This window comes from Xiphophorus couchianus, chromosome 22, assembly GCF_001444195.1.
Source record: "Xiphophorus couchianus chromosome 22, X_couchianus-1.0, whole genome shotgun sequence".
Classification (NCBI taxonomy): Eukaryota; Metazoa; Chordata; class Actinopteri; order Cyprinodontiformes; family Poeciliidae; genus Xiphophorus; species Xiphophorus couchianus.
The window spans coordinates 11,516,903-11,529,248 of record NC_040249.1 but is presented as its reverse complement, the minus strand read 5'-3'; the positions used below and the strand labels follow the sequence as shown (position 1 = coordinate 11,529,248).

The 12,346-nt window shown below is 39.0% G+C and overlaps 2 protein-coding genes across 4 annotated transcripts; one reads left to right on the top strand and one right to left on the bottom strand.

Annotated features, from left to right (window-relative positions):
- Positions 1 to 1,110: 1,110 nt before the first annotated feature.
- Positions 1,111 to 6,313, bottom strand: LOC114138233 (zinc finger protein 883). Of its 3 annotated transcripts, none has more exons than XM_028007368.1 (2): positions 6,091 to 6,313; positions 1,111 to 3,646 (listed from the first exon to the last, which is right to left on the bottom strand). In XM_028007368.1, exon 2 carries the CDS (start codon positions 3,525 to 3,527, stop codon positions 1,812 to 1,814), a length of 1,716 nt encoding a protein of 571 aa, XP_027863169.1. In that variant the 5' UTR covers positions 3,528 to 3,646; positions 6,091 to 6,313; the 3' UTR covers positions 1,111 to 1,811. The 3 variants fall into 3 exon arrangements, with proteins under 3 accessions (XP_027863169.1, XP_027863171.1, XP_027863170.1); XM_028007370.1 differs by lacking the exon at positions 6,091 to 6,313 and adding an exon at positions 5,471 to 5,581; XM_028007369.1 differs by lacking the exon at positions 6,091 to 6,313 and adding an exon at positions 4,937 to 5,083.
- Positions 6,314 to 8,766: 2,453 nt separating this feature from the next.
- On the top strand, positions 8,767 to 11,843 carry ftr14l (finTRIM family, member 14-like). Its single transcript, XM_028007371.1, has 7 exons — positions 8,767 to 9,371; positions 9,475 to 9,570; positions 9,660 to 9,893; positions 9,984 to 10,143; positions 10,233 to 10,355; positions 10,709 to 10,845; positions 10,939 to 11,843. The coding sequence occupies exons 1-7, from the start codon at positions 8,973 to 8,975 to the stop codon at positions 11,320 to 11,322; spliced, it is 1,533 nt and encodes a 510-aa protein (XP_027863172.1). The 5' UTR covers positions 8,767 to 8,972; the 3' UTR covers positions 11,323 to 11,843.
- The last annotated feature ends 503 nt before the right edge of the window (positions 11,844 to 12,346 follow it).

The window sequence follows — 12,346 nt, the reverse complement described above, 5'->3', positions numbered from 1 at the left end:
CCCAAGCCATATTTAAAAAAATACGTCAGTTTGTAAAAGATATTTTACACAGAACAGTAAATAGAGCGCAATCCATTGGACTTCAGAAAAATCTTGTAAAATGAGATTCTCATGTTTTAGTATACACAACTTTTTTTGTTTTAGATCAAACAACGAAAGGTTTGCAGGTCAACAAGAATATGTGTTACCTATAACTATACACAGGTAATTAGTTTCCAAAGCAATAATGTACATTTGGATCTTAGATGAAGTTGAAACCACACAGTAAATAATTAGGACACGGGTCATTTTGCAATATGCTACCCAGAAGATTTTTATTTTCTAATATGCATTTCCTCACAGCTAGATTGCACCTGAGTGAAGTTGGCCCCCCCACCTTCTTCAAATTAGACAAAATTGGTGTCAATCAACTCGGCTACGTTTGTGCAGCAAAAATTTTCGTTTGTGCCGCTATCATTTTAAAGATATAAAGAAATGTTTTTAGAGGTCATCAAAGGTCAACCAGCCCCCCACCTTCTTCAAATCAGACGAAATGGGTGTCAATCAACTCGGCTACGTTTGTGCTGGTTTGTGCAGCAAAGATTTTCATTTGTGCTGCTATCATTTTAAAGATATTAAGAAATGTTTTAGAGGTCATCAAAGGTCAACCAGCCCTCTTAATATCTTTAAAATGATAGCTGCACAAATGAAAATCTTTGCTGCACAATCCAGCACAAATGTAGCCGAGTTGATTGACACCCATTTCGTCTGATTTGAAGAAGGTGGGGGGCTGGTTGACCTTTGATGACCTCTAAAAACATTTCTTTATATCTTTAAAATGATAGCGGCACAAACAAAAATTTTTGCTGCACAAACCAGCACAAACGTAGCCGAGTTGATTGACACCAATTTCGTCTAATTTGAAGAAGGTGGGGGGGCCAACTTCACTCAGGTCTAGATTGCTTGTCAGAATAGACTGGGGTCTCGACGAGTATTGCTCTCTGTACAGTTTGTGAAGCCGTGCTAAACCAGAGACATACAAAAATCCAATCTCATAAATATACAAGATGGCTCATGTTAACGGAGCCCAACTTTATGGAAAAATTTGCAACATTTTTCTTTTTGTTTTTATATCCAACACTTGAAACAAATTAAAGTAAGAAAAAACAAAACATGGAGAGTGAATCTTGCTATCAAAAATTGTATCGTCTGGAACAGCACACTAGTTAACTATACATACATATAAAAGAAAATCAAGAATTATCTACATTGGATTTTTGATATTTGCTTCATACGAGTTACATCTGGGAGGGAAAAAATATTCAAATGAGGCAACAGTTCCTGTTCAGTTGTATTTGACATTTTTAATAAAGTCGCAGCTGAAAAGCAAATGTGTGCACCTGAAGATACATGAGTGGAACTCTATGAAAAAGATGAGAAGTGTATTTACCCAAAGTTACTATTTTATCTTGTAGATTTTCAAACCACATTTGTTTTTCTTTTAAAAGAGTTCTGGATGTTCTGGAGCGAGTGAGACAGAATCACGAGAAATTCCTTCACTATATTCTATACCATCTTGGAGCTGCACACAAAGAATTGGGTTCAGTTCAGAGTTGCATGTTGCACAGTCTCTCAAGCCGAGTCCCCGCCTTTTGAATAAATCAGAATTATTGTCCATTTATTCTGAGCTGCTCCACTTAACCAGAACTAGATGCTGACATGACCTCTTTGACTGCAGAAGTTGGCCTACCATTTTCTGTGGTGCTGTGATATAGATAGGATTTGGGGAACAGAAACATATGAAAAGTGGTAATGTGGGCTAAGGGCTACCTCTAAGGGTGAGGCCCTGGTCTGTGATCTACATGGATCCTATGATGTCTGGAGAGAGAGGAAGAATGGTTAAAGCCTTTTCCGCAGTGAGAGCACCTGTATGGTTTCTCGACAGACAGGATGAGCTGTTTTGGGAAGGCATTGTTGGAGAAAGCCTTACCAACAGGGATGGCGGTGTACTGCTGCGGTTGTGGTGTTGATGGCTGTGGTGATTGTGGTTGTGGCTGTAACTGCTGCTGTGTCTGCAGCGGCGACGCGTGCGCCTGCTGCTTCTCCAAATGAACTCTCTGATGCCTCGCAAGAGAGGAGGAGTGATTAAACTTTTTGCCACAGTGACCGCAGGTGTATGTTTTTCCATCCGAGTGGACTCTTTGGTGCCGTGACAGAGAGGAGGAATGATTGAAGCCCTTGTCACAGTGGTGGCACATGTACGGTTTCTCTCCTTCCTGGAGTACTCTTTGCTTTGGAGGCGAGACGAAAGTGATGGGTTTCCCTGGCTGAGGTGGAGAAAACACCGGGTTCTGCAGGTGGGTCTTATTATGGCGAGACAGGGATGAGGAATGGTTGAAGCCCTTGTTGCAATGTCTGCAGGTGTAGGGCTTCCCCCCAGCGTGGACTTGCTGATGCTTCTTCAGGTGACGCTTGCGGACAAAACTCTTCCTGCACATGTTGCATTTGTACGGCTTTTCACTTGAGTGAATCCTCTGGTGCTCTCTCAGAGTTGCAGCGGCCGCAAAACACTTTCCACACTGTGCGCACCGATGGGGTTTGTCTCCAAGCACGACTGCTGTGTGGGTCTTTTGATGCTGCTTCAGGTTGGAAGTCGTAGCGAAGCCTTTGCCACACTGGCCACAGGTGTATGGCTTTTCGCGCGCATGGACCTCCTGGTGCTTCTTTAAATGCCTCCTACGGACGAAGCTCTTCCTGCACTGTGTGCACTTGTACGGTTTGTCTTCAGAATGCATCTTCATGTGTTCCCTCAGCGTTATGGCAGCTGCAAAGCTCTTGCCACATTCTGTGCATCTGTGGGGCTTGTCTGGCAAATGAATCATCTGATGAGACTTAAGGCTGTAGGCATCAATAACATCTTTACCGATCAGGTCGACTCCCGGGGGAACGTACGGCTTTTCTTTCATGTGAATTTTCATGTGCTGCTTGAGACTGGCTTCTACAGCAAAACTCTCCCCGCAGTGGATACAGATATACGGGTTGAGGTCCTTGTGGATCTCAAAGTGTTGGTGAAGATCAGCTATGCTGCCAAAGATCTCCCCGCATTCGTTGCACTGTAGGCCATGAGCTTCATGTATGATTACGCCATTCTCAGATTCCACTGTCAACTCGCCGCCATGATCAGACTCCATTTTCACCACATGCTCACCTTCTGTCTTGAGCAGCACCTCTCCCAGTAAAGTCTCGCCCGTTTCTGTCTTGATTTCTGCTGCTGTGAAACAGTGCATGTCAGCATGCTCCACCTTGATATAGTCATGGTCTGTCTCAGCAACGATCGCATCCACACATGTGACAGTCCCAAGTTCTCCCCCGAGTCCTTGGATCTTTAAGTCTGAGCCGTGGATCTCCAACTCCAATCCACGCTTTTCCTCCGTCATGATCTCCGTTTCGGCTCCATAGTGAAGGTCGACATGGCTATGGGCTATGACACACTCCGACCCAAGTGTGTCAAGCCCTGGCGTGTCACATTCAGTCTCTGACTCGGCCATAAGAACACACTCCAGCCCCACGGCCTCCGTTTTTCTGCCGGATGATGACCAAAGAAGGAATCGGGGTTATATGTTGGGGGGTTTTCTGCCTGCGCCGGTGTTCTTGTCAGTGAGCTGACCTGTAAAAAAAGAAGAGAAAAAATTCATTGACAAAGAAAATAGTGAAGACATTATTCAACAAATGTTACAAAACAGTGTTTACTCACAAATAAGTTATCATAGGATCTTTTTGTTGCTTACCAATCATTCACTTATTGACCAATTTAGTATCAATTAGGTCAGTCCAATTTTGGAAATAGCATCACATTTACTTTATTATTTTAATTTGTTTTTACTACTTAGTGACAGTAAAGGCTACTGTGTTTTATATCTGTTGTGAGTTTAATGAATAATAAAGCTGAACTGAAATTATGCCATATATTATTGGAAAGCTGTTTAAATACATAGCTCCAAATATATTGTAGCCCACCAAATATTGCATTGAAGCAGCCCTTTGCGATACTGCGCACACTCATACTGTGATTTAATAGACTGTGCAGCTTTACTACTAACTGAATGCAATTAATGCAGATGGTAAAATGTATTTAATTTGATTAACAGTACAGATAAACTTGCATCCAAACTTAATGGATTGCAACAAATATTTTGTACTCCAAACTGTTTTAACACAGCCATATTGTAAATTTAGCAGCAAGTTGAACATCAACAGTGATGTGAGACTTTACAAACTTAAAGATTTATGAAAATCTGAAAGATATCTCATCTTTTACCAACGAGTCAAAGAAACACACCCCCATTCTCTTTAGTTTCACTGATACTTAAACCACTGTGTAAACTATTGAGATATCAAAACAGCAACAAAATATCCACAAAACCACAACAACTATAGTTTGTAGGAACTAAAGCCGTGTGCTATTAAATCTTAATTTAAAAAACTGTGCGCTTAGGGTAATATACTTAACCTATTTAAGGCAATAACTCATGCCTGAGCAAACCAGGTGATGCATTTGCTGGCTACATTAGCGTACATGCTTCGCTTCATTAGCTATACTCCAGTGATGTTTAAACAAAAGTAAACCACGCAGCTTCTTATTCGGTGTTAATCCCCAATTTCTCCCTCAAATTTGCTTTATGGCTCGCCATTATTTGGATATACGAGTAACCATCTGAACATTTAAACAACGGGCTTTTTGGTATTAAACATTTAGGTTGTTAGCCTTTCAACAACGGCTACAAATGGCCTCCATAGCCGCTAGTTAGCTGGCTATGGAGGACGGGCGACTGGTTACCGACAAAATAGCATTGTGTTAGCTGCTAGTGCGTTCGCATTTTAGCCAGCTAACTAGCTGGAAGATGGTCACATACGCGAGTACTGTATTTTCAGGGCTTCAAAGACGACAAATACTTACAGTAAAACAGGCGGCCAGACCCAATTTATAAGCGCACCTTAGGACGACGGAACGACGCGGAAATTCTCCCAGTGCGATTATTACCAGGCCATCTTGTTGTGCCACACCAGCACTTCCAGCTAGTCTAAGATGGCTGCCGCTGGCTAACGTTATCCGCCTTAGCTTCCGTCATACACAATATATCTAAACAGGGTGGGCAACAATCATTAAAGGGAGCAAATATAGTTGAAGAACTCGAATAGATGATCCTAAATAATCATTGGACATTGAAGTTACGACATTGTGTTGGCTTTTAACCTAACAAAAAGTGCATTTAGCACGCTAAGACTCGCCTATAAATCCAAGCAGAAGCTGGTTAGCTGAAACAAAGATGGCTAACTGAAGAAGGACGCTGCTGTGCGAAAAGCCCGGGAAAGGGCGACTTATAGTCACAAAAGACGAGAAACGTGCAGAGCAGATGAGGCTAAAATAACTTCCTCAAGTTAACGAGAACCAAACAGTTTGTAAAACGATGCCTGCGTGAACCAGACTGACCTGATACCGAGTGTTTCACTGCGGCAGCAGCAGAACAACCACACTGCAATGGCGGCCTTGATTGCGTTAGCAGCTACCAAGCATGCATGTCGCGGCTACATAGCCATGATGAGGAGCTAAAAACTCAGCTAATCCAGTTAGTTACCAAAGCTAAAGTATCCATATACATGCAGATTGATATAATTTCACATCGCAAAACACGGGCGAATAAGCTTTACAAAACACTAATCCGTGCATTTAAAACTACATTGTGTAGAGACAAAAGTAGAGTAGTTCATACATAAATACAGATTATAGACTACAGACGAATAGATTTAAAGATAATGTAGTTCCTTAAAGCTATGAGTTCCTGTGTTGGTATGCTTTTAGGGCACTGCTGTTACGATTATCGCGGGTCAAGGCCTGTATTTTTCCATCAGAGTTGTAAACTGCTGGTCAGCTATTACCACCCTATACACACAATATTTAAAAAGATAGTAGAGGATTATATCTACCGGAACACACTCGCCCACCTATAGAGACAATATGTCTGAGAATGGATTGCATTTAAAGGATGAAGTGTTCCCCGGGATTAACATCCTATAGAGTTAGTATACAAAACCTTGCATGCACACACCCACCTTTCTGTCCTTTTACTTTGTGGTTGTTGCAGAGAGCGAAGCAGGAGAATCGCTTGAGGATTTTACACGCTGGTTCTAATGGGAGCTTTGCAAGTTTTTCAGTGAGCCTCGTCACACTGCTCTGCTCTGTGTGTCTTCGTTTCCTCTCACCGCCTGTGTGTACAGCTGGCGCCACAGCTCATCTGGCGCCAACGTTGGACCTCCGACGCACTTTAGCGAAAGCAACTATTGTCATTTCATATCTGCACACACACCATCGTCACCCCCTACAGGCTGGGAGTTAAAAATGCAGGAGATTCAAAAAGTAAATTCAAAGTGCTATTAATTATTCTGTTGGGGAAGAGTAAACCTTTCATTTCTGCCAAAATATTTCCGATGAAACGGTATGTGTTTTTTTTTTATTTAGCTGGGCGTTTAATTAAAGCTGGCTATGTATGGACTAAGTAAATAACTTATTAAGGAGGCCAACATGTACTGTAGATTTGCAGTAAAGGTGACTAATTTCATAGATTTGCTTTAAAATTGTGCTAAATCTCATCATTAAAAATGTCACTAAGCATGTATAGAACATCTTGTATAGACAGACTCCATCGGAATATATGTCGAGATGGAACATCCACTAATCGGAGGTTTACATTAGCTCATCATTGCTGAGAATGTTGCTTTCCAGTGAGACTTTTAATACGTCTTCAATAACCTTGTTTTTCTTTCAGGGTGAGCTGAAACATTATATCATTTCAGTTGTTTTAAAAAAAACAACAGTTGGGTGCTCATGGTTGAATTAGTTGTATTTTGTCACTTATTCACAAGGGGTAAAAAAATCAACATATTATAGTCCCACACAGTGATATTTGAATAAATAGACCTTGGCAATGGGCGGTGACGCCATACACTAAGTGTAGTCAGTTGCCGACATCACCATTATATACGACTACTATTCTCATCAGAAGTGTATATTTTAATTGGTATTCTGACTGAGATTTTAACCATAGTCCATAAATCTCCTAAGGAATTTAAGATAAAATCACTCCAGAGGCTTATTGATCTGCTTTATTCATTCTAAAGCCAGTTTTAATGTGCATTAGGAATTATTAATCTTTTGGAAAACCCAATGTGTGCAAGTTTGAGCCATATTTCTGTTTATCTTAAGATAAATTGAAGATTTATCCCACCAGTACCATTAGCAGTAAAATACGCCCTGGGCATGATGCTACAACCACTATGTTTGACGGACTCTTCCCAGTTTTGAAGTTTATTCTTTGAGTTTGAAAGTTTTGAAGGTTTACTGCAAACTTTCAAAAGTTTGAAGTTTGAAGTGAACTATCTCTTGTTTGGTTTGGTGCCATCTCATTCTATGCTGATGTTCATGACTTCATTGCTATCAGTGATGCAGTTATTCCAGCATCCTACCATTTATGACTGATTTAATCCTTAGTGGTTCATCATTTACCATTTAGCATCCATGCCTATGTTTGTTCATCTTAGGGGAACAGGATCAGATGGTTGACATTTTAACACTAATGTTAAAGAGTCAGCACTTTGATGATTCCCAAAAATATTGTGCCAGAAGGTTGTTGATAAATATAAATGCATATTAATTCAGCTTTATCTGAATTAGTAAATTTGAATAATTTGTTATCTGAATTTATTATCTGAGCTTGTATTTGTCATTTTTACCCTTTGTGGGTTAAATAAAATCCACAAAAAATCCATACTTGTGCATTCAATTATTCCTTTTAATATTACTGACAGTGATATCTTGCATTATTATTTCCCCCTGAAAAGAATGGCTGTTCAAATGCATCACTAAATGCCTGAATTTACATTCTTACTTAAATGAGTGTAAGTCTAAAAATATTGACTGATATATTTGAGACATGACAGGATTTGCTAGAAGTGTGGTTTACTAATATCTGTTGTATCTGTTGTGATATTGACAAGAAAAATGTCACTAAAGCAAGACGAACAACAGATAAATGAACAAATAATTAAAAATTTCAAGAAAAACTGTTCAAAGTAAAGGGACAAAGGATGTGTTTTAGCAACTAAGAGATTTTCATTTTGTTTAAAATTTCCATTTAGGTGTTTTCTTGTGTCTTAGTACTATTGTTAGTACTATTGGTCATTTAATCAATTATTTTATATGACTGTTGTGCATATAGAGTATCTTTTTAGCCCTTTTCATTGAACAGTGGTGTCATTCTTAACTACAAAAACATTATTATTAGGTTTTTAGAAGATAGTTTGATTTGCTTTTTTTGTCTTTTTAATGTGAAACATATATTTAATACATTTCGGAATATAACGTTATTGCAATTTTTTGCTTTCCCATTCTAACACATGGATACAGCTTATTTCATTCTTTTTAGGTCAGTTCGTTATAACAGAGGAATATAAAGTTGTCAATTTCTGCCACTAGATGGTGCTCCTTCCTCAGTGCAATTGATCAGGTTTTGTAGGTCTTATGTAAAAATAAGTTTTTGAAGAATAAAGTGGTAATGTACTACCCTGCTTTTTAGCTACTAAATAAGACGTATTGTTACCACTAATTTCAAAATGTTAATTTTTTTCCTGACCTTTGTGCCAGTTTCATCCTATTAAGAGGATTTTACAACTATCATTTGTCAAACCTGTAATACTGGTTTTACTGGGAGAGTAGTCTACATAGCAAACATTCTGTCACACAAAGCGTCACTCTCTCAGTTTCACCCAAACAGTTCACTTCGGGAGTTGATCCTGTTTACTTGTAGTCTTTTTCTTTAGCCATCAACCTGAGCAGATTCATTAAAAGGCGGTCACACTGCTCTCAAGCTGATTTCCTAGTGGATTTTATTTTTGGTGTCTTATCTGCTAGATTTATTTTCTCAACTTTGGAAAAGAAAATGTCTCACTCAGACAGCCTGGACTTGGACAGATATACCAATTTGGACAAATCTCGCCGGTCAACCAGTCGAAACCAGACCAGGCAGAGGACCAAGGATGGGGAGGTCCTCTGTGACTTCTGCACTACGAGGAAGCAAAAAGCCGAGAAGTCCTGTCTGGTTTGCCTGGCATCGTATTGTGGGGAACATGTGCAGTCACACTATGACTACCCCACCCTGATGAAGCACAAACTGGTCAAAGCCACAGGTCAGATGAGAGAGAAGGTCTGTGCCCAGCACGACAAGCTGCTGGAGGCCTTTTGTCGCGCTGATCAGACATCAGTCTGTGTCTTGTGCATGATGGATGAACACAAACACCATGACATCGTCCCAGCTGGAACTGAGCGGACTGAGAAACAAGTGAGCATTGAACAGAACTCATTCTGCACTTTGAACTCAGAAAATATGTGTGTTGATATTAGCCTTTGAGTATTTAAACTTCCTTTTCCTTGAATTTTTGTAGAAACAACTTGGTACCACTCTGCACAAGTCTCAACAGAGGATTGATCAAAGAATTAAAAAATGGCAGGATCTAAGACAAGCAGTTGAATCAGTGAAAGTAAGTAGAAGACATCCTAGTTATATTACAGAAAGGTTTTCTGTTCTGAAATGTAATTCTTTTCTAATCATTCACATGTATCTCAACAGCACTCTGCTCAAACAGTTCTTGAGGAAAATGAACGGATCTTCACTGAGCTTCTGAATTCTATAGAGAGGAAGTACAATGAAGTCAAAGAGATGGTCCTCTCCCATGAAAGAACCACAGTGACCCAGGGGGAGCTACTCCTGGACCGCTTGGAGGAGGAGATAACTCTGCTGAAGAAGAGACACAACAACCTGGAGAAGCTCTCCCGCACCGATGATCACATTCATTTTCTGCAGGTGAGGATGATCTGCCTAATGCCACACTATGACTTTAGGGCTCTAAGTGGTCTATATGCTCATTCATGGGGATGTTTTTATGTTTACTAGAGCTGGCAGTCTCTATCGGGCCCCTCCGGGTATGAAGACCTAAACAACATCAGTGTTGTTCCCAATTATTCCTTCGATCCTGCCAAGAGAGCCATTGCGGCATTGAAATTGCAAGTGGAAGAAGTCAGCAAGACAGAAATGATGAAAATCTCTGGAGCAGGTAAACATAACTGTCTATATTTCCTCTCCAAATACACCCAAAACCAAGCAGTTTGATGAATCCCCTGTTTTTTTTCTTAACTTTCATAGTGAAGGAAGTGTATATCACCCAAGACGCAGAGGAAGTTGAATTAAAGCCAAGAAGAGAATCAATTGTGAGCATTGATGGAAGGATTGTAGAAGAGCCAAGGACAAGAGAAGATTTCTTGAAATGTAAGTAGCATGATATTCTGGGAATAAAACTCTACATTTTGTCTGACCTGGTCTCATTGTTAATAACTACGCCTTCACTTAACAAAAGGGTGAGTCCACAAAGTAAAATGACTGAAACTTGAATAAAGGTATTCAGCTTGCTCAACCGGTTTATCCGTCGGTTAAAGGTCTTACTTATAATTCTGATTTAGTGAAGCAAGCACAGGTGTAACTGCTTTTGTTACACCATTATGTAAACATATACCACACTACACCCAGTTACACTCTAGTGCTCGATCATGATAAATCCGATGAGAAATTTTAAAAGCCACCGTCAAGGAAGCAAATTATTTAAAAAAAAATTTCCATTTCAGATTCTCACCAGTTGACTCTGGATATCAACACAGTCCACCGAAACCTTCACCTCTCAGAAGGAAACAGAACAGCAACAATGAAGAGTGACCCTAAACACTACCCTGATCACCCAGATCGATTTGACCACTGGCAACAGGTGGGGATTTACAGCTTGAATCATGTTTTATTTCATTGTTATTCTTTATGTTGCTTTTGGTTTTTGATCACGTTCGTCTTTCCATATGTTTAGGTGCTGTGCAGAGAAAGTGTGTATGGATCTCGTTTTTACTGGGAAGTGGACTGGCGAGGAACAGAGATAGACATGGCTGTTACCTACAAGGGAATCCGGAGAAAAGGAAACAGCAATGACTGCAGCCTTGGCTGGAATGAAAAGTCGTGGAGTTTGTACTGCTCTGAGTCCAAGTTCACCTTTGTGCACAACAACAGAAGCAAAGACCTCTCTGCCCCTGTGTCATCCCGCATCGGCGTCTACTTGGACCACGGGAAGGGAATACTTGCATATTACAGTGTTTCTGATGGCATGCGCCTTCTGCACAAAATTCAGACTTCATTTGTGGAGCCTCTGTACCCTGCTTTTAGCGTGTGGGGCTTTGGCTCCTCTATAAGGCTGTAGGAGAAGAGCAACGGGATCAGATCTTTTGAATCACAAACTATTAATATTCTCAATATTTATGGGAAAGATGAGATAGATTGCATTTGGGTTCTATTTTACCGTGTTTGTTTACTTACATATGAGTTGCAGATAGAAAAAGATTTCATTTTATGTGTATATATTTTTCGTATTTAGGAATTAAAATGTAAAAACATTCTTTCATTTCTTTTACCAAATCTTCTGATTTACATTGTTTGTTTAAAGTGGTTCAACTATGACAGAAATGGGCATAAACAAAACTGATGGAAATTTTTTTATTTCTGTTGCATTAAATAACTGAAGGTTTGAGGAGAGATTTCACAGATTATAGCTAATTGTTAAGTTGCAACCATGCAGCACTGTAATATGTTTCATACATTTCTTTCTGTGAGTTGCTTGAGTTTTCTTTAATATCTCTCAGAGGATTTTTTTTTTTAACAGCATTTATTGTATGTAAAAATCTTTCAAGTCGTTTTTTAAGAAAATCATGATATATATATATATATATATATATATATATATATATATATATATATATATATATATATATACATATATATACATATACATGTATATATATATATATATAAATAAAGTGGAAACAAATGTACTTCTCTTGCCAAGACTAAAAAGTCAAAATCAAGCAAATATATAAAACATCACATTCTGGTTATTGTTGCACTTTTTTGGGATTGTTTAGGGTTATAAAAAACTATTAACTAAGAAATTGACACTAATCATCCTATCATGGTAATAAAGGGAACATTAAATCTAGAGCTATTGTGTATTTGCATTGTATTATGTTATTAATTTGAAATAAAATATTTAAAAAGACACATTTTTTTCTCACTGTCTGACATCAAATCATAATGAACTTTATCTCTTTTAGGACAGTTAGGTGAACCAAAATTATTTCTCTTTGCAAAATGCCAAAAAATTAAGAAAGCATTTTTCAAAAAAAAAAAAAAAATTCTTAGCAATTTTCTTAAATTACTAAGAAATGTAG

Bases quoted from the DNA above. Each gene is read 5' to 3' on its own strand.
- LOC114138233 (XM_028007368.1), bottom strand. From the start codon at position 3,527: ATGGCCGAGTCAGAGACTGAATGTGACACGCCAGGGCTTGACACACTT.
- ftr14l (XM_028007371.1), top strand. From the start codon at position 8,973: ATGTCTCACTCAGACAGCCTGGACTTGGACAGATATACCAATTTGGAC. The intron at 9,372-9,474 runs GTGAGCATTGAA...GAATTTTTGTAG, and splicing joins CTGAGCGGACTGAGAAACAA to AAACAACTTGGTACCACTCT. The intron at 9,571-9,659 runs GTAAGTAGAAGA...GTATCTCAACAG, and splicing joins AAGCAGTTGAATCAGTGAAA to CACTCTGCTCAAACAGTTCT.